Source organism: Polyodon spathula, chromosome 4, assembly GCF_017654505.1.
Source record: "Polyodon spathula isolate WHYD16114869_AA chromosome 4, ASM1765450v1, whole genome shotgun sequence".
Classification (NCBI taxonomy): domain Eukaryota; kingdom Metazoa; phylum Chordata; class Actinopteri; order Acipenseriformes; family Polyodontidae; genus Polyodon; species Polyodon spathula.
The window spans coordinates 17,005,246-17,030,530 of NC_054537.1; the positions used below are offsets into that span (position 1 = coordinate 17,005,246).

Genomic DNA, 25,285 nt, shown 5'->3' on the forward strand with positions numbered 1-25,285 from the left:
AATAAAGAGGTACAGCTCATACCTTCTAAAAGTATTTATAAAATATTTTGTTAGTGCTATAACTTAGAATGCTTTATATTAAATTAAACACACACACACACCCACAAACATACTGAATTATTTTCCCTGAACATATATTCATAGCTATAAAAACATACAGTATTATTATTATTATTATTATTATTATTATTATTATTATTACTACTACTACTACTGATTCTGCTACTGGAATAACAATTATGTTTTCCACCTTCCAGATGCTAATGTTTTTTTTTGTTTTGTTTTTTAAACTGACTATTCCCTACGCTAATATTGTACAGTATGGTGGTACCCTGGCAGACAATATTCTAAATCCTAGACAATAGTTCCCGAGCATATGATGTTTAAAATAGCTTTTGTGCCTCTGTGTGAGTCCTGCAAAAGGACTTTTTGATCATTACATGTAATAAAAGTAAGGCAAAACTCAGTAGTAACATTACAAGGAAATATTTTTTTATGATGTCTTTCTCAATGTTATTTAGGTTATCATACTGATAAAAACGTTTTATCAAACCATTTTATCTAATTGTATTACTAATTGTGTGTGGATTGCCTCGCCACGTGTGATGCGCCTGCCTGCGTTAAATGAGATTGCTTCAGTATATTGACACATTAATTACAATGACCGTGTAATTCCCCTAGACTAGTTTGCTGCATTTAATCCCAACTAATCCCAACCAAATGCACGGCATTGACGCTGGACAGTGTACAGCTACTGTAGCGCTGCTTCTACTTGATAAACGTATGACATGAACAGGGGAGGAGAAGAGTGATATAAAATACTGTAGGGAAAATAAAATGCATATTTCAGGGTAGGTAAACATTTTTCTTTGAAATTCGCGATATTGTGAATTTTCCAGGGCCGTACATACAAGGCTAGTATGATCTGTGCTCAATCTGTATCTAGTTATATTACCTCCTCCTCACACAACCGTAGCAACGTCTGCCTGCTCCGAAATATTCTCTCCCCGACTCATCTTCTCGCTCTCCTGTGCGGCTCTTCTGCTGCTTCTGTGACACCGCCTGGTTTCGATAAGCGGTACTTTTAACACACGCTGAGGCACCTAGTAAAGTTAGCGCCCTTAAGTGACTATGGTTTGCATGTCAAATACCGCCCTCGTGGTATTTTGTGACGTGATTTGCATACATTTCCACACATTAACATCATTCATAACATTTAAATGACTCAAACGCGGTACTTTTTCCCCACGTACTAGCTGTTGCCTGCCACTGTTTCATTAATACAGCTGGTGTACAAAGCAAGCAGTAAAGGGACTGACTTACTGTGTGCAAAACACGTTACGGTTGTTTAGTGAATGAGGCCCGCTCTCAACTAGTAGGGCCATCCTTGCCTGCTCTTGAGAAAAATTATTTGGCTGCAAGGCTATATTTAGTGCAATACTGGACTTTTACAAATGTTAGAATTGTACCCTACCCACATGAAACCATTTGGAAAACAAATAGGACTAGTCACTCCTAACTGTTCCCAAAATGTTTAAGCATTTCAAATGAAAAAACAGCTATTTTACATACCCTAAATGTCTGGTATAATGTTTAAAAATGTTTAGAATTAGACAAGGATTATTTAAAATGGGAGGATACTCCGTTCACAGAATAGAAAAAGCTTGGTATCAACACTGCAGGGCATCTCTCAAAATGACACACTGTCCTTTGACACAGCATGGCCAGTCACAATACAATATAGCAAAGGAACGCTTTCAGTTCTGTCAAATAAGACAAGTCCTCAAAATGACCACAATATAGCCTACACACCAATAGGATACGTCCAATCGAATAAATAGGACTGCTGCATGCTAAGCCGTGAAAAATAAATAAATAAATAAATAAATAGACCATGAAACCGCAGGGGGAAAAAAAAAAAAAAAAATAAAAGCATAAAAAAAACCCCTGACAATATTAGCCTAGCACGTGACCTTTTCACATACAATATAGTATTCCAAAGTTCTTTTACAATAAAAAAAATATATAAAGACCACACACATGTCACAGATCTCAGAAATATGAAACATGCATACAATTAAAAAAAAAAAAAAAGAATGTGATAACATTCTTTTAAAAAACTAAAATGCACTCGACCTTTAAAAAGCAGTTGCCACGTCAATTTCAGTTCTTGATGCCGCTTGTCAGTTTCAGTAGGGTACTGTTTTGCCGGTGAACACACGCAGACGCAGTACAAGGAAAACATCGAGAACATTAAACAATGAAGTACTGGTGAGAAATAAAAACAGGCTACTATTCAAGACAAATAACATTGAAGAGGGAGTATGCAAAATGGCATTTCACCCCCAAATCTAACACTGGTTATATTTTTTTTTTCTGGCATGTGGTCACATTTTTCAAACAATAGTGCAAAACAACTACTTGGCGATACGCTGCAGCTTTGCTGCTCTGACCCCAACGTTTTACATGAACTGAAGATCTTGTTAGCTACGCGGCTTCCGGAAAGTCGCATGACTGAAAACGTGGCCGTGCATAGTGGTCAGTTTTTCAGCTATACAGCAAAGTTTAGTATCAGCAAAAAATACTTAGGGTCAGTGGAAAAAATAAAGTTGGTCGGGTAACCCGAAACACACATTTTTTAAATTTTTATTTCGCCTTAGCTATAGGTTAATATTTCTTTTAGTTTTAAGCTCAACTCAATTCAAGTAGTTCATATGCCTTGATTTGCATTATCACTCACTACTGTAAACTGTAACTAGGGATACAGACTTCTCTCCAAACAGAGTATGTGGGCTGCCCTTAAGCTCTGGACTCATGTCAGTGTCTTACAGCAGCAGGGCTTATCAATTTGCTTGCAAACAGCTCCCTGAAGTATTAACACAGATTAATTATTTGTCAAATATGATTAGGCAGTTGAAATGCAAAAGATTGAAAATGCAGGATGGAATTCTTCACTCCAGCGGTTTGCCGATTGTGGCAGCTGCTGAAGTAGTGGCAGCAATTACCAGCCCATTCCAGATGGCGGATCAGAATTCTGGTTTGGAAGAAGGAGGGAAAAAAAAGCAATAAATAACTAGGGAAGCGGGAATATGAGCTGTGCCAATTGACGTGGGGAAAAATGTCACAGCTGCTGGCGGTGATAAATGAGAACCGGTGGCCCGGCTTCTAATCAATACATGTAAATGCTACTCATTACAGCTTTTAAACACACTTCTCAATTAGCCTTTCCTCCCACTGGTAACAAGGAATGTCATGCTTTCTGGACTGTGAAAGTGCTACAGCCCCCGGTTCACATGCACCGATAGCTCATGCAAAGAGAGGCAGGGGAAAGGTTCTAGATCCTTATGGGGAGAGCAGGTGCTGTGAGAGAATGTATATACTTAATGTATACTTTATACATATTGAAATACATACTTTATTGTTCTTGGTTAACGGTGGAAGCCAGGCATGTTGTATCTATATTTAATAAACCAATACAAAAAAAAAAATAATAATAAATAATAATAAAAATAAAAAAAATAATAATAATCTGCACCAGATACAGTACTTGGTTCACTCAATAAATCAATCTATCTATATACATAAGAATATATGTATATGTACTTATTCAACACAAAAGCTTGAAAAACAGCACAAATCAAACAAAGTCATGAAATAATACACAGACACATGTGTGTATACTACTGAACATGTATAAATATCCATGTCTTAACAACCCACATTGAACAGGACGAGGAATCATACACTAAACTGTGAACGTGGATCCACGACAGGTCAATATATAATTACTGTATGGTTCTTACTGTCATTTACCTGTTTTAAATACATTAATACATTAAATTAGTTATCTTAAATTTGGTGGAGAATCACTTTTATAAACAAAAAATAATAATTTAATCAATTAATCTTGTGACTTCATTTTTGTAAATTTGTTCTGTCGTTGCTACATAATATGACAATAAATTGTGTAACTGGTCAAATACTTCAGTTTAACTAGTTTTAATTTTTGTTGAATTACAGTAGCCTTTCCATGTAACCCCTTCAACAGTGATGCACCTTTTTATTCATGTTTGTCCCCAATGAAAGATCACAGTAAAACAATGTTGTTAATGTTGTTAAAAAGCTGTTAATGAGATGTGTTCAAATGGTAGCTGTCAGGCTGTTGCATTAGGTCAAGACAATCTGTACAATGTAAAAAATTAAAAGCTCCCAGTGGCTATGGATCTTGTTTCAGTCATCAGCTACTAGGAAGTGACAGAGACCATTCAGAAGACCAGACCCCCATGCGGTCAATCTGGCCTATCCTCAGGGGAATTTACCACTAATGCGGTTTCATGCCCCACTTTTTTTATGATGCACTGAAAAAACAGTGAATAGTTTTCTTATAGTTTGTTTTATTATTTCTCCCCGACTCATCTTTGCAGGAAGATTGTTAAACAAAATCAATGGGCATTCTAATATAAAAACTACATTTAAAAAAGTGAATCCTTCTGATGTGAAAACACAAAACAACAACTAAAAAATGTTATCATACAATGAAAGGTATGCATATATAGAGAGAGCCTGTCTTCTTAAAGCATTACCATGAAGCTTTGAACAAATATTTCCATTCCCGGAAAAGAATTAAAGAAACCAATCTTATTTCAGCTTCTGAAATATGAAAGCCATAATAACTTCCTTGGATACTCCACACATTTTCTTTTATTTTTTTATTCATTCAATCTTCAGTTTCAAAAGAAAGTGAATCAGCCAGAAGGACAAAAGGTTATGTATTAGTACTGGTCAGTGCTCAAAGAGTGAGTGTTATAAATAATAAAAGTGAGGAGGATGGAGGGCACTGAAATATACCCCAGGACCACGGCAGAACAATCAAAGAGGAGAATCTAATTTCAACTTAAAAAAAAACACCACTATACTATTGCTATGATTAGCTGGCTGGTTCAAGTTTAATTCAGTGCTTCCTCTGCCAATACTCTACTGGCATACTGAAATGTGTCTTTGGTGAGCATGTTTTCATTGTACTCCTATGACCAATACTGTAACCATGGTACATATTTTCTCCAAAATGGTTTTCAGGGACATTAACAGAAGTGAGTATTGACTTTTCTCCTTTTCTTCAATAATTCCGCTGGATGATTGCACACAATGCTTTCAGGTCGGACAGTATTTCTTTTTGGACTATTTACCACTTCCATTGATTTTGATGTCTGGAATATTTTAAGGAACCCAAACCCAAACCAATAAATGATATTATAATGTCACTGAGGAGTTATTTTAAACCATTTTCTAAACAGTTTTATTATGATAGGATATCAGTAAGATACACAAATAATAACTCGACATAAGGGACCCCAGTGCTATAAAAACATAATGTTTCTGTTGATCTTATTGTTATTGCTATTTGAACAGGTCTTTGGATTCAAAGGGCTAACCAGTGACTGACTTAAAGAGCCAGTATCACGTCTATAAAAGTACTAATAACACCTGTCAATGTTTTTTAACCTTTCCATTGTTTTCCTGCTTCTCATAATAGCGATTTCAGCTGAAGCCGGTGCCGCAGTGTGTGATTGAGGCCTCTGTCCGTTGGTGCATTGCATCAATACCAATATAGCTACTGTGTGGCCCGATCTTTTTCGTCAATGCAAATCTACTGCACCACCTAATGAAAAGAAAACTGACTGTACTATATTTCTATCACAATGAAATACAATGGATTTCAATAAAACTACCAATATGACATTTTGTTGTACATACTATAAAAGTAAATTCTTGTAATTGTTTTCTCTAATTCTAGCACATCATGAGAATATACGTACATTGAAATGGGAACTGTAACTAAACATACAGCATCTCTTTACACTTACACTTACAAACTCATGTCTGCCATTGCACTTGAACTGGGCAACGTTTGAGTTAGGAGACCAAATAAATCCTATTCTGTATTTGTTTCTAGGTTATTTTTGACTAGACCCAGCAGCAATTTTGAAGTCCAACATTTTTTCTAGAGAGCTACTTTGATTTCCAATTCCAGTCTCTTTCCAGGATTTTGATGCAGTTATACAAGGTGATTGCCTAGGTAGGTGCTGAAGGAGGCGGGTCTTTTCAGAGTTTATTGTTCAGGAGCTCTTTAAGGGTTATGGAAATGTATATCATAAGTCTAACAAAGTTACAGTTTTGCAAAATAATTCAACCAAAATAACACTGAATGGTTGTTTGAAATAGACTAAAGATGTCAAATATTCTATGAAAATTCAACATGTCAAAAAGAGTGGTCAGAAGTATCTGAAAATGTGTACATGACACATACAAGTCCATTAGCTGATTATCATTTCCTCAGGAGCCCATGCTGTAGATAGGGCTATGCTCCATAACCCACACATAGCTGAAAACTAAAACCAAGTTCACAGCTTCTCTTGCTTGAGGTCAAACCAAAACACCTACAAATAGCACAATAATGACAAATGGCTTAAACATCATTCTCCGTGTTTGGTCAGGATAATTGAGTTTCTCTCCAGAACACAGATTGCAGGGGATATTTTTAAGCGCATCATTTATTAATGACTTTCAGAAACCATGAATGAGAGCTCCAAAGAAGAGTACTGTCATGGAAAATTGTATGCAATTAATGTTTCATTTTCAACAGTTTACACATTAGTTTTTTTCTCTGCGAGAGACCACCGGCACAAGTTTAGTCCTTAACAGATAACACTTCCACTTCTAATCAACTGTCTACCACAATTGGTGCATGCTTTGTTCTGGCCCTTAAAATCATTATTCAAAAGTAATCCCAACCACAATCTTTACATTGAACAACATTACTTGAACTACATATTAGTTTAGAGTCTCCATAAAACCCAGCACATGTAACCTCTTGGAATGTTGTTTCTAATTATAACTTCATAACTGAATACCACTAATCAGGTCTTGACTAATGTATCTATATAATCAGTAATGACAGGTTTAGATACAACATATACGAAACAAGGTGTATTGGGACTGATCATACCCTCCATGTATTCATTATGATATTATTAAATATTGTTAAACAAACACAATGGCTTCAGATATTCATGTTTTTTTTTTTTTTTTTTTTTAACAGACACTTAAAAATGTAGCTACAGGCGAAATTGCATTATGGAATAAATAACATGTATTCTTTCTAGTGCATTGAGTGTTTTTAGATACAAGTACAAAAAGCAATTCTAATAAGGGGCTGGAGATGCAGGCAAGTGACACTGCAGGCATGTTGTTTTCTGTCTGAACATGCTTCAAGGGTATTCTGCTTTATTATTCACACAAACTTATATTAAATGTCTTATATTTACATTAAATATGTATGGTATTTCACCTTTTTCATCTAAAATCATGTCACAATCTTTTTTTGGGGGGGAACTACAAAGTATTGGAGGAATAAATATCTGATTCTTTAGAAGAAACAGAAACCCAAAGCAGAAATTCATAAATTGAATATTCAACTCCAGACCACAGCAATAAACTTGATCAGCAAATCATAGAAATAAACCACAATTATAGAAAAAAACTAAACACTGAAACGATTCAAACAATTTTAATGTCACACAACATCCTGCACATGAAAAATAAAAACATATTTTTACCTAAAAATAAGCTAAATACTATTAAATAAAGCAGCAAATGGCTCCCAATCAGACAAATCAATGAACGTTTTGGTGACTGCCTGTGACCTCTCTCAAATTATTCTTCCATATTGGCTGAATCAGAATAAATACAGGCTATTCAATGCAGATGCTAAGTGTGTGAAATAAGTGCCCTTGTCATTTCTGCCAGACTCCCCTTGACAGAATGATGATAGAAGCATCACATCCTTGGGAGAGTAAATGCAAACTGACAAGAGATGAGCCTTTGGATGTTGAATATAATACCAAATTGTGCTTGATGTGTCTGATTATCTTGTCTTTTGATGTCTGAAGAGGGGGTTCATTGGGAAGAAAAAGTAGAAACTGTACACATCCGCGCCATCTAAAAAAAACTGTTTGGCCTTTAACAAGTGCTTCTCCAACTAATGTCCATTTTTCCCTGACAATAAATATGACAGGTCGGCAGGAGGTGACGGACAATTTACTTTACATGCCAAGCTTTATGGTTCCTGGTAGCTCAAGTGGAAGATTATTTTAAATACCCCAAAATGACCCTTAAAAAAAAAAAATCATCAAGCTATATAAGATGTTTTTAATGTTGTGTGTGTGTGGTGGTGGTGGGGTCTTATACACAATTACTGTTATTACCTGTTTTTGTTGTCAGATGCCTTACGCCTAAGTACACACAAACACACACAACATGTAAACTTTCTACTTCAATGGAACCTTCTCTGTAAATTGAAGGAGAACAGCTATTGTCTTTGGAACATGAAGGACATCAGTAGCACAGGCATCATTTATCTGACTGAAAAAAAAATGACGCACTCAGCAATCCACAATAGTTAACTACTTGGAGTCCTAATCTTCCGCTTTGAAAAATGAAAGAGTGAAAAGGCAGAGAATGTACATGGCTGGTTCACTGCTGTTTGTTTTAAAAGCACAAATTAATATGAAGCATTAGCTTTGCTAAATGAAGTTGCTGAGCCCAGCAAGAGCTCCATTATAGGGTACATAAGGACCTTTTTATTTCACTGTGTTACATGTTCCCATGTGTTGCTACAACTGCTTACATAAGGTGTGTGCATTATTTTTTAATTTTATCTATTTTTTTACATTTTCACCACTTCTTTAAACTTTTAAATTGCATTCCCTGGCTCAAGATGGCTTCCCATGTACCCGCATGGACCTCTCAGAACTACATTTCCCATCACCCTCCTGCTCACATATGTAATTGAGACGGATTTACCAGAGGCAGGGAATGCAATGTAAAAGTTTTTAAAAAAGTGGTCAAAATGTAAAAAAAATAAATAAACAATACACACACCTTACATAAAGAGTTGTAGCAACACATAGGAACATGTAACACAATAAAATAAAATAGGCCCTTATGTACCCTTTAAACCATTACTAAACTCCTGAATCCTTTTTTTACCACCTCTGCCTTCTTTCTCAGTATCTCTTTTTAAAAGTACACATTAACAAAAAAGTACAGTATTCATGGGGCAGGTATAGTTTACGACACAACTTTTACATTATAAAAAGGGAAACCATCATTATGCAGTCAATTCACAAATCAATATAACAATTCTAAAACAAATGAATAGAAATGTGTGAAAACGGCTTTTCCAAAACATTTTTTATTTAATTATTCTTAAAATTGTTGAAATAAAATTTAAACCCTTCATCGTTAGGGTAGTGCATAAAACACTTGCATCCCCTCACAGCTCATACAGCCTCAAGCTGTAATACTGCCTGCCTGGGGGTTCTTTGCCCCACAGTAATGTAGATTAGGAAAAGCCTCAAGTGTTACTGAAAGTCCTCAACCTGGCTTGTTATTAGCCATTGTCAATAATGGCTAGGTGTATCTTTCCGTTCTGTATAACTATAACGTTAGGTTACTTACTGTAACCCTGGTTCCCTGAAAGAGAAGACAACCACCGACATTGCCCCTCGTCTGACTGAGATCCAAGTGAAACGAGATCTCCCAAGGCTGGCCTTGTATGAGCTGGCATAGGGTCGAGAACTAGATTCTGCTGGACCACCGAGGGGCCACAAGGGAGAACAGTCGCTTTCTCTAACCGGACCTTCTCCAAGAAGGCTGGGAGCAACGGTACTAGCGGAAACGTGTAAACAAGAGTCCTGGGCCACTCGTGGGCTAGGGCATCCACGCCGAGTGGGCCGCCCAAGCAATAGAAGGAATACCACAGAGGCAATGTGTTTTCTCCGACGAGGCGAAGAGATTGACCTTCGCCTTCCCAAACCATTCCCAAAATGCGCTCTACCACCTGGGGGTGGAGTTGCCACTGTGACGGATGCACTCCCTCACTCAACAGGAGGTCTGCTGCCCAGTTTACCACTAATGGGAAGAAAAGTCGCCCGTAGGGACAGCAGGTTCTGTTGCACCTAAATCAGGAGCCAGAAGGCAATGCGATGCAACTACGTGGACCGCAGACCGCCCACGTATGTGTAATAGCCCCAGCTTGATGTCTGATACAGCTGTGGCTATCAGACCCAACAGTTTTTAGAACCTCACTAAGGGGACCTTTGATTCCTGGTGGAACAGGGAGAGGCAACCCTGAATAGCTGCTACTGTGTCATCCGACAGGTATGCGCACATCGTACTGAAGTCCAGACGGAGCCCCAAGTATGTCGTGCACTGCACCTGTATAAGCAGACTCTTTGCATCGTAGATGGTGAGGCCCAGCCTCGCCAGATGCTGCGTCACAATCGCCGTGTGGGCCACTGCTCCCTCTCGCGACTCAGACAGTCGTCGAGATAGTTGAGTCCTCTGATTCCCTGCAATCGCAAAGGGGCCAGGACAGCGTCCACGCACTTTGAAAATGTGGAAATCTTTCAACTGCAATTGAATTTCAACCTGATTTTATTTAAGGGGTGTTTGGATGGAGTGCAGGACCAACTTTGCTCGATTACAGATTTTAGGTCCTGTAGTTTCATTCGAGGGATTCTTCTTCCTTACGTTTATGCTTTTGTGTGTGTGTGTGTGTGTGTGTGTGTGTGTGTGTGTGTGTGTGTGTGATATAACAAAAAAAAAACCAAAAATACAATAGCTTTTACATGGAATTTCTAAGCTGAACACAATGCTTTTGTAACATACATTCTGTTAACAAATCTTATGATTTATGATGAAATAAAGCAACATTGTTTGGGACCATATTGTCTGAGGAAGATTTCATATTAGTCCTCTAGGCCAAAGGACATGTGCCTGCATCCATGTGAAGAGATGCACTTCACATGCTTGTATTTGTCATATTATTTGTCTGTTCCAGGGTCCTACGGAATTATCATTTGATAATCTTGCATGTAAAACTCTGAACTGTTTGTGTTTTTATGACAAAACTCATTAGCTAAATTGGTAATGACATCTAACTATCTACAATAGGATTCATCAAACAATAGCTGTACATATTTTGTATTTCAAATTTTTCATTGGTTTTAAATACAGTATTTAATTAAAGCGGTTTACACTGCATCATAACACTATACATATGGAAAGAATGCCCAAATCAATGTAAGATCCTCAAAAATTAGGACAAGTTTTAGATAAATGTTCAGTAAAATACAATGCCGTTGAGGATTTTAACTTTTTAGTTACTGTTTATATGTTTAAATCTTTTTTACAGCTACTTTAAAAAGTAAAATACATACATACTGTATATTTGATTTTTGCAACAATATTGTAAAATGTTTAGAGATATTTCTAAAACTTTGAATTGATCTACACAGTAGATTTTAATATCACTGACATTTATTTCAAATAATTAAATGTGACCCTTCTAGTGTTTAAATATTTTTACAGTCAGAATTTTACTGAAGAGTAAAATGATTTGTATCAGCCCTGAGGCCTATTTTATGTCTTTAAATACTGGCTGTTTTTAGATATGCGCTGTTTAGATCCTGTTTTTTTAAGACCTTGTTATTTATAAATGTGTGAGTAAATGCTTGTTTACTGTTTAAGCTATAACATACATGTCTAAAAAATTGTATTTTTGTATAGACCGATATTTAAAAGTCAGCATGTGTGCCTGATTTCTGCAATCAAGTTGTTTTAATGCAACCCAAATTTCAATGTGTTCCTGTCATCAAGAAAATATGTGTATTATACATTGCTGCACATCCAAGCATGCACAACAAATTGTCTGCTATTTGTAAAGACTATATTATTATGCAACAAAAATAAATAAATTATATAATTCGCTGTGACCAATGCATTCATTCAAGGCCAGCCCAGTGTCACACCAGTAAAACAATGAGACACCAAGTCTGGTGTCAGCCATTGGGATAGTTCACAGGGTGCCCTTAACTCTCTCTCTGTATACAGCTAATCAATCATTGAATCTGCCAGTGGCTTAAAATAAAAAATAAAATTAAATGTTTATTCCTTTTAATAATATACGCCATCTACCTTATAAAATGTTGATTCTATATATTACAAAAATCATGTTATGTATTAGAGAGAGAAAACATTGTTTCCATACATAGTAGAGGTACTAGTATCAATGTAACTACCTAGCAGACAGCTCGGTAATTATAAAGTTAAAGTGGAGGGTTAGGGTTAGGGTAGCAGGACCCCACTACATACATCACAAAACAATGGATATAAAAATAATGAAATGTAATGCGTTATTTCTTGGTCCAATTAAAAAAAAAAAAAAAAAAAAAAAAGGACGGATTCAAGAACCAAAACAAGATGAGAGTTCTGAAACACGGATGAAAACAGCAGCATTCTTGTACAAACGTTATTCAAAAAATAATCAGAAGGAATATTGTACATCTGAGATACAAAGATAAAAAATAAATAACTATGCTCAATGGTTATTAAAGAAAACTGTTACAATGTTGATATGAAACTGTTACTGTGAGCTTTCTTTAGTGATTCTTTCCTGGGGACGTTCACAAAAATGCATTATCCTGACAGTGGGAAACTTTACACAGATCACTCCCTGACGGAGGCAGTCTCTTCCTCTTTAGTATACAAATCAGGGGGGAAGCATCAAGTGGAGACACAGTCACACTGTAAATCTGTAACAGGGCTTCACCTCTGTGTAGTAAAAATAGGTAAATCTGTTAAATTTGTAACCTAAAAAGGGGTTTACTTGTTCTCTTTTGTTCCCAGCTCGCCTTTGTTAGTCTCATCTATTTTCTCTCTATGTGTGGTTGTCTGATGTATTATTAGTCTCAAAACACAAACCAGCAGGGTTTTTTTTAATCAAAGACGGCTTCAGTTTTTGACAGTTTCAAATTATCTATGTTTACTGGTTGCTGACAGGAAGGTGTCCTTAGACATCATTAATCTATTGGCTAAAGATCCTCAATAGACATCATGTCAGTTAATGAATTATGAAAAAGTTACAGAGATGGCTTCTGCAGGTTCATTGTAATAAAAACACAGGGGTCACTTGCTAAGGGTTTGCAGCTGCACTGTGAGATGCTGAGGTGCATAACCCCCCCAGAAAAAAGTCTCTAGAAAGATGAAAATGAATGTCCACAGTCTGATTTTCACAATTTGTTTCAGAGTAATGGAAAGATGAGCAACCCCCCCACCCCGCTTCACTATTTTAATTAGCAGTACATTCTTTCTGTGTGGCATAAATAATAATCTACAGTACTATTCTATATATATACTATATAAATATAGTCTTATATAGATGTATGCACATAGAAACAAGGGTATGTTTATTAAAGGTGTACTAAGAGTCGTCTCGGCACTATGAATAATAGTACTAGTGTTTGAGTGCTGAATATTACCAATCAAGAGCAACTGGAATACACACTGTACATAGATGCATACATATCATGGCATATATCAATTATCTGCTAGAGATTTACTTTTAATTTAACTTAAGACAACCCTATTTTAAAACTAACTGGGTCAGCTGTTATTGCTAAACTTATCAAGAATATAAAATATGTATTCTTTTTGTGCTGTTTTTACAAATTTAAATAAATAGTAACACAAAACAAACAAAGAAAAACAATCGGAGCTAACCAGTGAGTAGTTTCTCTTACTACTCTTACACAATTACCATCTGCGCAAAACTGTTATTTTACAACCGAATTTGACATCACCGGTCTGCTTTGCTACTGCCCTACCTGACAGTACTCCGCCACCGGCAGCAAGCACTGCACTGCACTGTAGGTACGGGAGTCTGCTCCTCTTAAATTGTGCGCTATTTCTGTGCTCCAACAGAAGAAAACCATGTGTACCCGTTTGTGTGACTGTGTTTAAAACATATTACACATTTTTATATTAGATTTCTGGCAAGGCAGAGAAAAATCTCTTTAATTAAACAAATACAGACTGTAAACCATTTAGCTCATTTACTGATTGAATTGTCTACTATATCTATTTGAATTCTTGTTTTTGTTTTTATCTTTTCATTGTTATTTTTTTTTTTTTTTTTTTGGTCCCTTCCTATCATAAAATAAATGTCAGATTATGAATTTTATTTACAAAAACAACAGAGAAATATAACAAAAAGCACATTTCGCATTTGTCTGCATTTGTGATGCAAGACATGTTTTGTTTTTAAAAGATACGTGTGGACCAGTCTCAATACACACATTATAAGGTATTACATTGTTACATTGTATGTCTCTTTTCAAGCTCTTTCAGTGTTGTTAGGGGTCATGGTTCTTCTCACCTATTACTGTGAGGCTTAAATACATTATAATAATTTAAGCTGCACCACAAGACTAAGAAAAAGTAAAGGCTTTTTTAAATACAAATCTGTCACAATTCACCTTGTTCAGAAATAGCAAAATGTCACAAAATTATCTCTTTAAACAGCCAATAAAAAAGCATGGCTTACTGAAACTATGGTATGCTTGGGCAACCCACTGACGAACAAAGGTACATTCCAAAAAAGTTACAATTTCATTTCATTGTACATATTAAATATTTACTGAAAAAGAATGTACCAGTAATTGTTTTCTGTTTTTGAAGACACAACGTTTCATAGAATTATTCAATTGCATACAACCAATTAAAATTAAAACTAAATCAAACAGCATTTTCTGCTGTCCTGATTACCCATTATATGACAGTTCTTCCTCAATGCTAGTGAATGCATTTCATCATTGTGCTGCAAGCAACCAGTATATATCAATTCAAACAAAACATACTGTTTATTAGTCAAGAAAATGTTCACTGCTTGTATGTAATTTTTTTTTTTTTTTTTAACTATTTTTTTTTCCTAGGGCCTATATTCATCCAAATGCAATAAAATAAGGGCACAGTGTCTTTTTAGTCTTTCACAAAACATTTTGCAAGTGAGCATTTTTGTATTGCGAACACACCAGCATACATGTCATTATTTACTTGCAAGTGCATATGAAAAACCTCCATATAATATATAAACATACTTACTAAAAAGAAAGGGCGAGATGTTCAGAAATGTCATATTCAGTGATGGATGGTTCTGTGTATCCCATGAAACCAACGTGTCCTAGTTTCTACAGCACTCTCTCAGCATGTTTCACAAAGTAACAAAAAATACACATGGCCATCTGGTCTGAAAAAATATAATTCCACTGTTCACCCTATGTTTTTAGATCTGGTTCCTCTCCGTGACAATAAAAGTTCACAATTTGTGTCAACAATCACACAAAGCCTGTGTAAGTAAAATATCAATTTAGTTATTTGAATTTGCCAGGCCTAAATGATTTTTACCAGAAGTTCTGATTAAAAAACAGCGTATACGAACCACTGAAAAACAATTTTACAAAAAAAAAAAAAAAAAAAAATATATAAACACAGACACACAAATACCTTTCTTAGCCACATACGTTAATACAATTTTTCAACAGCCTTCCAGTATTACAGTGAATCAGATTTCTATAGTCTTATTTACAGTACTAGAGAATGTGTGCCTTCAGTCTGAAATAGAGTCTGCTGTTAACTTTCAAATAACTCCCTCCATCGCCACAGATACTTTAACAAGCTAAAGGAACTATAGGTAGATGATGTCCATACTCAGGTTCAAGTGCAAGGCTATAAAATAATTTCTTGTGAATTGAGGCTGTGCCTTTTATTGTAGAGGTGTTACCATCCATCCATGTCTGGTGCTAATAAAAGCCAAATACATTGCAAAGTGTTTTAAACAGCTGCTTCCTTTCTTAAAAGCATGCTCCTTATTCACACAATTAATTTATCTTCTAACTGAGCGATATAAATTAAACTTGCTTGAAAATCTTTGATACCCCCACCCCTCCACACAGACATTTTTACAGTTTGCTATATTTGTTTGTTTGTTTTTTTGCAGACTGGCATAACTTTTCCTTAATCCTAAACTGGTTTCTACAACAACTGCTATCAATCCAGTAAAATATACCTTCAGATTATACATCTTCAGTGACTTACCAAAGAGCTTGCTGGGAGTGTCCTCACTGTCATTTTGTTCTGCGGGCGCAAGCAGAGACTCATTCAGCTCATTGTCTGAAGTGTCCGCTTTGCCCTCACCTCTCAGCTCCGCGTTCATCTCACTCCGGAAAGACAGCAAGGGCTTACTGAGCTGTCCAGTAATCATTGGATCCTAGAATAAGCAAGAGACCGAGGTAAAATGTAGTTAGCTTTGGCGTGTGCTTTCACCCGCTCTCCCTCTCTGTCTCTTTCTCTCTCTCTCTTTCTCTCTCTTCCCCCCTTATCTCAGTTTGAGGCTGCTCCTGCTGTTTTTGCTGGCTGCAGTCAAGTGAAGAGCTATTACTGATCCAATGAGTTTTCCATTACTCTCCACCCTATTAATGCTCCACAATAATCAAAGGATTCTGGCTACATAGAAAAATAGCTCTCTATAAATAAATATATTCAAAATATATGTCCTTTGTTCATGTATTCTAATGCTACCGGATGTCAAATATGCACTTTCTTCATCAGCGACCACAATAGTTTAGTACTCTCTTCTGATATATATGTTAAGGCATATATACAGTACTGCAAATACTACAGCTAAAACACAATTTTGTTCTTATTCTTTAATGTGACTAGTTGTTCACACTAAAAGTACATCAAATAAATATATAATTACCAATTATTACTTTATTATCACAACAAATTAATTGTACATTCACATTTCAAAATATAAGCTCATTAGTTTACAAAATATACATATTCAATTAAATTGTGAAATGTACAGGATTTTAAGGTTAACAGCATACATTCCTAATTATATTAAATTTAGCAAATTTTATGCTAAGGAGATTTTTAAAAAATGCTTACTTGTAAACACAGACAAAACTTAATCCTGGTTATGCATAACAATTAATAATAATAATAATAATAATAATAATAATAATAATAATAATAATAATAATAATAATAAAATGCACTTACTGAATTAATTATTTCACAGTATGGTTCAATTTAAAAGAAACAGAGATTCTCTCATGCACAAAAGGCTGTGATTCCACTTTTAAAAAACAAAGATGACCACACCCTACTGCTACTATTGTTCCCCTCTCTGGCTCGTTCTGCTTAAATTAGTCTCAGGATGTCTTCTTTTTCAGCCACACAGGCCCAGGGGTCAGTAGTTGTCTGTTAGATGATTGTCTGAGGCTTAACTCTTTTTTCAATACTCAAATGTCTACCTTCAGCTAAAGAGAATTCTAATAAACAAATAATAAACTGGAGTGGCAAACTCCCTGAGCTGACTGTCTGCTATTTATTGCAAAGTTTATGCCTAAATGGGTCTGTGCTGAGAACAGGTGACCAGTGTGCGTGGAGGCAGGCTAGTAGGAAGCAAACAGGCTCTTCCAGTGTCCACTCATCACCACATTGGTCGATGGTCGGATGCCTGTGGGGGCTCTCTAATGTATTCATCTCTGGAATCAGAGATTTGATATGACACATAATAATCTATGAAAATGTTAATCAATAAAAATAGTTTAAGCTGTCATCAAACGCACTGCTTTAGTCAATACTCATATTGCTGCAAACAATGTCGCTGTCACCAAGGCTTAATTTGCACAGCACTTAAATATTGGACTCTGTGCACCAATGCATTCCTCTCGGAGATAGGTAAACACATTTTCTCTCTATTTAAGCCTGGTGCACTCTACATGCATTTAGCTGAGCCAAAACCTCCCCTTTGAATATCTTGATAGGTCCACTGGAGGGCAAAATTAATACTTAATTGAATCTCGCAGTCATCAAAATAATCAATACTTTTGTATTATTTATTCTTTACAGTCTGTTGACTGTTTGAAACCTCAGAGGGGTCATGGAAGGGATTCATGGTTTTGAAATACTGTCATTTTCACTGGGGCATCAGAGCTTGTGAAACATATAACAAAACAAAACAAAAAGATGCCGAGTTGAGTAAGAAAAGGGGAATTATTTGTTTTTCCAGCTCACAAAAGGACGAATAAAAAGCAAAGCAGCAGACACATAGTGTGCAATAAAAGTGCTGCTTTCTCCCTCTGTCTTTTTTCCTTTGAAGGTTTTATCATATCAACAGCAGAGCAGTGATTTCGTAATGCTGACATTTCTATTCCAGACAATCTTAAACAAGTGGAAAGGATGAGATCTTTCATCACCCAGATATCATCTTTCATCACCCTCTCAAGCTTAAGAAATGACATGACAGCTTCTTTCTCCTTTACCATGTTAATTACTTAAATAAAATACTAAGCCCTGGGCAACATTAGACAAATGTCAATATATATATATATATATATATATATATATATATATATATATATATATTTTATATTTTTTTTTTCAGCGAGTGTTGGACTCAAGAGAGAGATTACTTTACCTGCCACTACTTTATTTGCAATTGTGCATAAAGTACAATGTAATGCACTCCCTTCATTCAGAAACCATAAACAGGCTAACTCCACTGGAGTGATCAGGTATCAGTGCTAATGGTTTAAGACATATTTACAGAACATTCTGAATTTGTTGCCAGCTAATTTAGTAAAAACCTGCATTTCAGATTATTTTTGGTTTTATTCTTTGGGAACAATACAAGATTTAACAGATTTATAATGTTTGCAGAGATATATTTCTAATAATTAATAACTGTATTTTTAACCCTTGCTGTTTCAAGATTTACAGAACGAGTACTGGTAATTATTTTAATCAATGTGCCCAAAAATAAATAAATAAATAAATAAATAAATAAATAAAATTCTAATCATTCAGATGGCAGTCTTGAACAGGTTAAAAAAAAAAAAAAAAACAAGACACTTCTGCCAAGTCTGGTCAATCCAATGTTCTACTTGGTTTATAGCTTTTGACAAAGGAATATTGTGAGCATTGTTATCTACAACTCAAACTGAAATTGACCACACTCTAATGCACACACTGGGTATCTGTAGCTCCAGTCACTACACCATTGCTTTGTGCTGGATAGATCAGCGACAAAACAAAACAACTGTTCCGGTAGGGTCAGTTCAGGTTAAGAGAGATATTTTTTATTGCAAGTCCTCCAATGAATGTCTTTGCCGGGCCGCTTACAATATGCAGTTGTTTCTCTCTTTAAAAAACACTTTCCTGCATTGCTATATTAGAATGGGCAATCAGTTTGGGGGTGAAAACCTCTCGTCGCGTGAGCAGAGGCTTTCTTTCTGTAATCTCAACTGTGCTTAGATCCTGATAAAAAAAAAAAAAAAAGACTGACATATATCATTTATTATAAGCTTATTATACAGTTTCACAGAAAACCATTTACAGGTTTTAAGACCCATTGAACATAACTTAAGGACTATATAATTTAAATTTTATAATATATATATATATATAATATATATATATATATATATATATATATATATATATATATATATATATATATTATAAAACTACATGTTTACTTAAAAGTATTAAAGCTGCGGTGTCAAACAATTATTTTATTTAATTTTTAGATTTACAAAAAAACACATTATCGGGTGCATGTTTACTATTTTTAATTAGCAGAGCCCCCCCTATATATTATTCAAGCATGTACTAAACTACATGTTTACTTAAAAGTATTAAAGCTGCGGTGTCAAACAATTATTTTATTTAATTTTTAGATTTACAAAAAAACACATTATCGGGTGCATGTTTACTATTTTTAATTAGCAGAGTTTAGCCCATGGTGAATGCTTTTTCAGCAGAAAGTAGACTTTTAGGATTTTTTTTTTTATTTTAGGATAAAGATCCATCAAGTTGATACACCTCATTTGCAGGCAGGGCAAAGCATTGTTCTTAGGAGTGTATAGAGCTCATATCTACTGTGTACAGTATCTGCCTCCAGTACCCCAGTGTTATTTTAGCACACCTCAGTTTCCACGCAGTAGTTTGTCATTCACAGAGGCCTCCCGAGGCTTTCCTCTGTCAAGCAGCGCATAGTCCACAAAGATCATCCGACACATATATGACACACATTAAACCTCAAACGCACCCTGATCACAGCATGCCTGCCATTCACAATACAAACCAATGCCAAAGCATATTCAGCCTGATAGCATGTTTTCCTTTTTATAGTGCGAATAAAGAGGAAAACAGTCATACTTTATAACTCAGTTATTTAAAACAATCTTAAAATTTAATTGGTATGATACAGTACATTCTTCCTTTTTCTGTAATTATTTTTCACAAATTCGTATCAATTAAAACTTGATATATAAAACCTGATGGCAGGTTAATAACTTGAAAAGATTTGAAATGTTATTACATAGTAAGAATTTATATACAATTATGTTTGAGATGAGCAAGGCTGTCTTTGCCCCCCGAACACATTTCAAGCCATGCTTGTTTACATGTTAAAAGATTTGTCCCAGCACTGCATATTTAGCACATAGTGTGTCTGGAAATAGTTTTTAGAATAAAGTACTGTTCTAAAACCCCTTCCATTTCAGCTGGGACAGCAACATCCTCTGCTGTTTCTGTGTCAAACATATTTTAGCTCAAAATGGTCTCAAATGTACTTCAGCTTCTTCTGTGGCTAGATGTCAGTGTTAGATGTCACTAGATGAAAAACCTTACTTTACATGGCATATTTAGGCAACCTGATATTCAACTATATCACTTCACTCAGTCCACCTGCTTTACAATTGCTTTGCAACCTTGCTAAATCCTGACAATTAAAGTTTTGCTGAAATAAAAGAAACATGTCATTTTATTTAAGAAAGAAAGAAAAAAATTATGCTGTTATTGAAACTGCTTTGCGATAATGTATGTCAACATTCAGACCAGTGTTTTTCCTCCCAGTAAAAATAAATGCACAAAGTTCAGATAGATGCTCATTGTCTGGCCTTTTCATAATCAATACTAAACATCTCTTTTGACTCCTTTTCAGCAACACTGTGACTATTCAGAAACACACACACACTACTGTAGCTCTATTTACAGTATCAACAGCATATTGAAAAATGTATCCTACCCTCGGTCTATTAAAGCAGCTGTACAAAAAAAAGGTTCTTTGAAGCTAAGGAAGCCATACAACCCAGCAGGTCCTCTTCAGATAAATAAAAAAAAAAAGCATTGATTCGAGGAAAGTGAGGGTTCATTTTTTGTCCATTGATTCCCCAATTGACCTTCCACAGCATCAAAGCCCAAAGCGCACTAATCTGACCCTGGCATTCGGTGCGTTAGAGAGAGACACAAGCTACTTACAGTGCACGCCATCCCCTCCGTTGAAATATAATAAAGTATTCAAGAACCAACCGCTTCATGCAGTCGGCATTTCCTCTACACTCTCTGCTCTCAATTCTGCCTGTCGATTGGTTACACAGCAGAGTTCAAATGGCAATCTTAAACCCAAGCCAGACCAACTGTTCAGATTTATTTATTTATTTATATATATATATATATATATATATATATATATATATATATATATATATATATATATATATATATATATATCTATAGAATTATGGAAACCATGGTGAACTAGCCAACTACGGTGTCCGATACATAAAATTTATGTTCTGTCGACATATACAAAATATAAATATTGTTGGAAATATCTGGAAACACTTCTGGATTCTACATAATTCAGAAAAATTTTAAAAAAGTATTTCTTAAGGCCCCAGTTGTAGCATTCAAAAGAGAAGCTAATTTAGGTGATATTTTAGGTGACATATCCACTAAATACTAATATCTACTGTAAAAATAGCAATGTTGTTTATGGAATAGCCTGTGAAAAATGTGATGAAATAAAATATGCTGGAGAGACTGGAACAACTTTATATTAAGTAATTCAGAAACATCTTTCATTAATTTGAAAAAAAAAAAAAAAAAAAAAAGAATGAACGAAGTACAGCACTTCACCAGTCAAGGGCATGACATAAATGATATAAAGTTTGTAGTATTAGAACAGCTAAAAATTAGACAATGCGACATATAGAAGAATAAAAAAAAGTTAATGGATAAATAGACTGAACATGATTATGCCAGCGGGACTCAACAGAAAAGAACAAACTAATTATTTCCAATAAATATATAAAAGCTAAAAATAATTAAATAAACCAAATTAATTCAAAAGTTGTGCATGCTGATGTGCTGAGGATGCCAAATCAAGGCTGATCCTCAGAGTCAGCATTGCATGATAATATAAATATAAGTTTATATAAAATTATGTAAATTAGAATTAATATAGATTTAAAGATATAAGTAAAAATGATGTCACAACATATAGAACACTATTGCATCATGTAAGAATAAATCATGGATTTGAATATAAATAATAACAAGCAGTTGTCATGCTGTCAAACACCTATAAATACTCCAATGTTCTGATTCAAACACATGCTCCCTTGAGAAAGATATGTTTTCCAATTATTTCCAATAATTATATATATATATAATTTGACGAAGTTTACTGGTACATACTACAAATTAGATGTACCTCTATACAATGTATAGCTTGAGAACAATTAAGGAATACAATACATTGTATTAAAACTATACAGTATGTTAGCACATGTTTTTATTCCGACTAACATAACTCATTATTATTCACAATAGAAAAATCTATCTATCTATCACTGATGAGCCCCAAACAGGTTGAAACATGTCTGCAGATGATGTGCTCTCAGTTTTAAAAATGCTGTCAATGTAAAAGCCTTTTGGCGACTTTCACACGATTTGATTAGCTCTTGCAATGTTGAAATTTGCATATCCCAATTACCCACTATTCTATAGCTACTACTTTTTCTCACCTTAACTTCAAAGATACTTTTAAATTAACTATCTAATAAATATTGTATCCCCAGAGCCTACACTTGGGGAATAAACACAACTGGAACTTAACACAGACATCTGTTTTATATAAAGTACTGTTCTGAGAACAGAGCACAAGGAATTTTATGTTTGAGTAAAACTAAACATGAATGTGTGGAGCCCGCAGCTTTAAGATATTATTATTTACTTTTTAATTACCACCTGGAGGCTGAATATCGAATTGCTCTGTTTTAAACAGAAGGTATGGCATATCCAGTAAAGGTGTCCAATCAACATGGAGTGCAGGATGCACCCTATAGTCTGGAGATCACAGGTTTATTGCCGACCGTGACCAAGGGTTCCTAGGGGGCAGTGCACAATTGGCCAAGCACCATCCGGGTAGGGAGGGCTTAGTTCGGTAGGGCAGTCTACGGTTCACCACGCAGCAGCGACCCCTGTGGCTAGTAGGGTGTCTGCAGGTCTGCAGTGGAGCCATTCGTGTTGTCCTCTGGTGGCTTTGCTATGGATCAGCAGTGGAAAAAATTATGGATTGGCAGGAACACGTTTCAGCCTCCGTTTCCTGACTGGGTTGAACCGGGATAAAAAATAATAATTGGGAATTCCAAATTGTTAAATATGTTCTGCGCACTGAGCAATCTCAATTTAATTCCACATAATTGCGAACATTGCAGAATCATTAACAAATAAGGTCTACCAAAAAAATCAGAGTGATAACTGTTTGTGGTAGCACGTATGGTTAATAAATTTTATATTTATTATTTATATTAATTATATATTAAATATATATTTAATAATTAATTATTATTTATTATAATTAATAAAGCATTACTAATTAACTTTGTACTGTAAACTTCAGTGTCCTCCAATCATGTTCAATATTATCCTAAACATGGTTATTTAATGTCTGTTTAGTACATTCTCATATAGCCTTCTGTCTCCTCTTTTCATCAGAAGTCAGAACTTGTTTACAATCCAGTTTGATCACCATGCAGTTTTAAAGTTTTAACTGCACGGACAAAAGCTTCATTGCTTCTTCAAACATTGTGTCATTCCAGGAGCTAAACACTTACACATGATTTACAAGCTCAGCCATAACAAACATGTAATGTTTTCTCATGATACTTCTTGCATTAAAAATAAAATATATAATAACACATTGATAATTTATTTTAAAATTTGTAAGCATTCGGTGTGTGGTGTATATTATATATATCTATATATTATATATATATATATATATATATATATATATAATACAAACACACAAACACAATCGGGACTAACTTAACAAGCTAATTTGGCTGGTGGCACTTAAGATAAAAACCAAAAAAATAAAAAATAAATAAATAAAAATAGCCACGGTCCACGAAGTTAAACAGAATATTCATTACTAAATGCAGCAACTGAAATATTAAACAAGTAATCCATACGTTTCTTTATTTTATTTTTGTATTATAAATTACTGTGCTGTCAACTTGCTGAGCACACTAATAGTTTTGTAGGCTACTTATAACAAAACGTGACCCTATTTACAAAGGAACTATATATCAAATCCAAACCCTGTTAATGAATACAATTCTTCTATAAGAATATTAATAAATCTAACATAGTTTTAGAATCAGATTTGACAGCACACAGTCTGAGGATTGTTCAAAACGAGTATCAGCCATCCAGACAATGACAGCTCAGAGCAGATGTCTTTAAAAACTATAGGCTGTTCCTGAAAAGAAGCTTGCAGGGTGCGCTGATTCCTGAAGTAATATAATGTATAAAACTATTTTTACCTCCCTCTAATACAGATCAGGGATGAGCCTACAGGCACTTGTATGCTATCGCCATGGGGTTTCTGGTCAATGTCAACTTGCTCTGCAACCTCCTGGGAGCTGTGCTGTGCACATTCTCGTAAAAGGTGTGAAAATCTGATTTTCTAAAATGGATCAGTAATTCTCTATGAAGGAAAAAGGGGATCAATAAATCTTTGCTAAGTAAATTGTAAGAGGAAAAAAAAAAAAAAAAAACACACAACTATACTTATTCCAGCAAATAGGACTATCCAAACAATCTCAATAAACTAAAGACATATCATCTGCTTAGCATCCACTTTGACTATCCCCACATTACCGTAAAATCATTCTTAACAAATATCATACTGCCTCTTACACTGAGGAATTACTGCTAGCGAGTTGCCAGAATCTATTGAAAAATTAATGCTTTTGGTTGAGAAAGTGGCAATTTGGCAGCCTCTTGTGACCTGTTTAAAATGTACACCATGTCTTAGAAGGTTTTACTGTACACATTTATGATGCAGCGCATAGGGAGAGACTTTTAGACTATGTTGCAGTGTCAGATTCCTATATTTAACATCCTGTCACTAGAGTCTTTACCACTTCATTACCTGGGACCATATAAATACTTACTGTCATTAAGTTAACACAAGATGCAATAACCGTCTGTGAACTTAGTTTATATACCAAATAGT

The 25,285-nt window shown here is 35.0% G+C and overlaps 1 protein-coding gene across 1 annotated transcript in view; it reads right to left on the minus strand.

Annotated features, from left to right (window-relative positions):
- LOC121313804 (POU domain, class 6, transcription factor 2-like) overlaps positions 1-16,180 on the minus strand; it is a 117,070-nt gene extending 100,890 nt beyond the window's left edge. Inside the window, exon 1 of the mRNA XM_041246599.1 lies at positions 15,997-16,180. Within this exon, the coding sequence (XP_041102533.1) occupies positions 15,997-16,162 (166 nt within the window). The 5' untranslated portion in view covers positions 16,163-16,180. The remainder of the gene's footprint in view (positions 1-15,996) is intronic.
- Between the last annotated feature and the right edge of the window lie 9,105 nt (positions 16,181-25,285).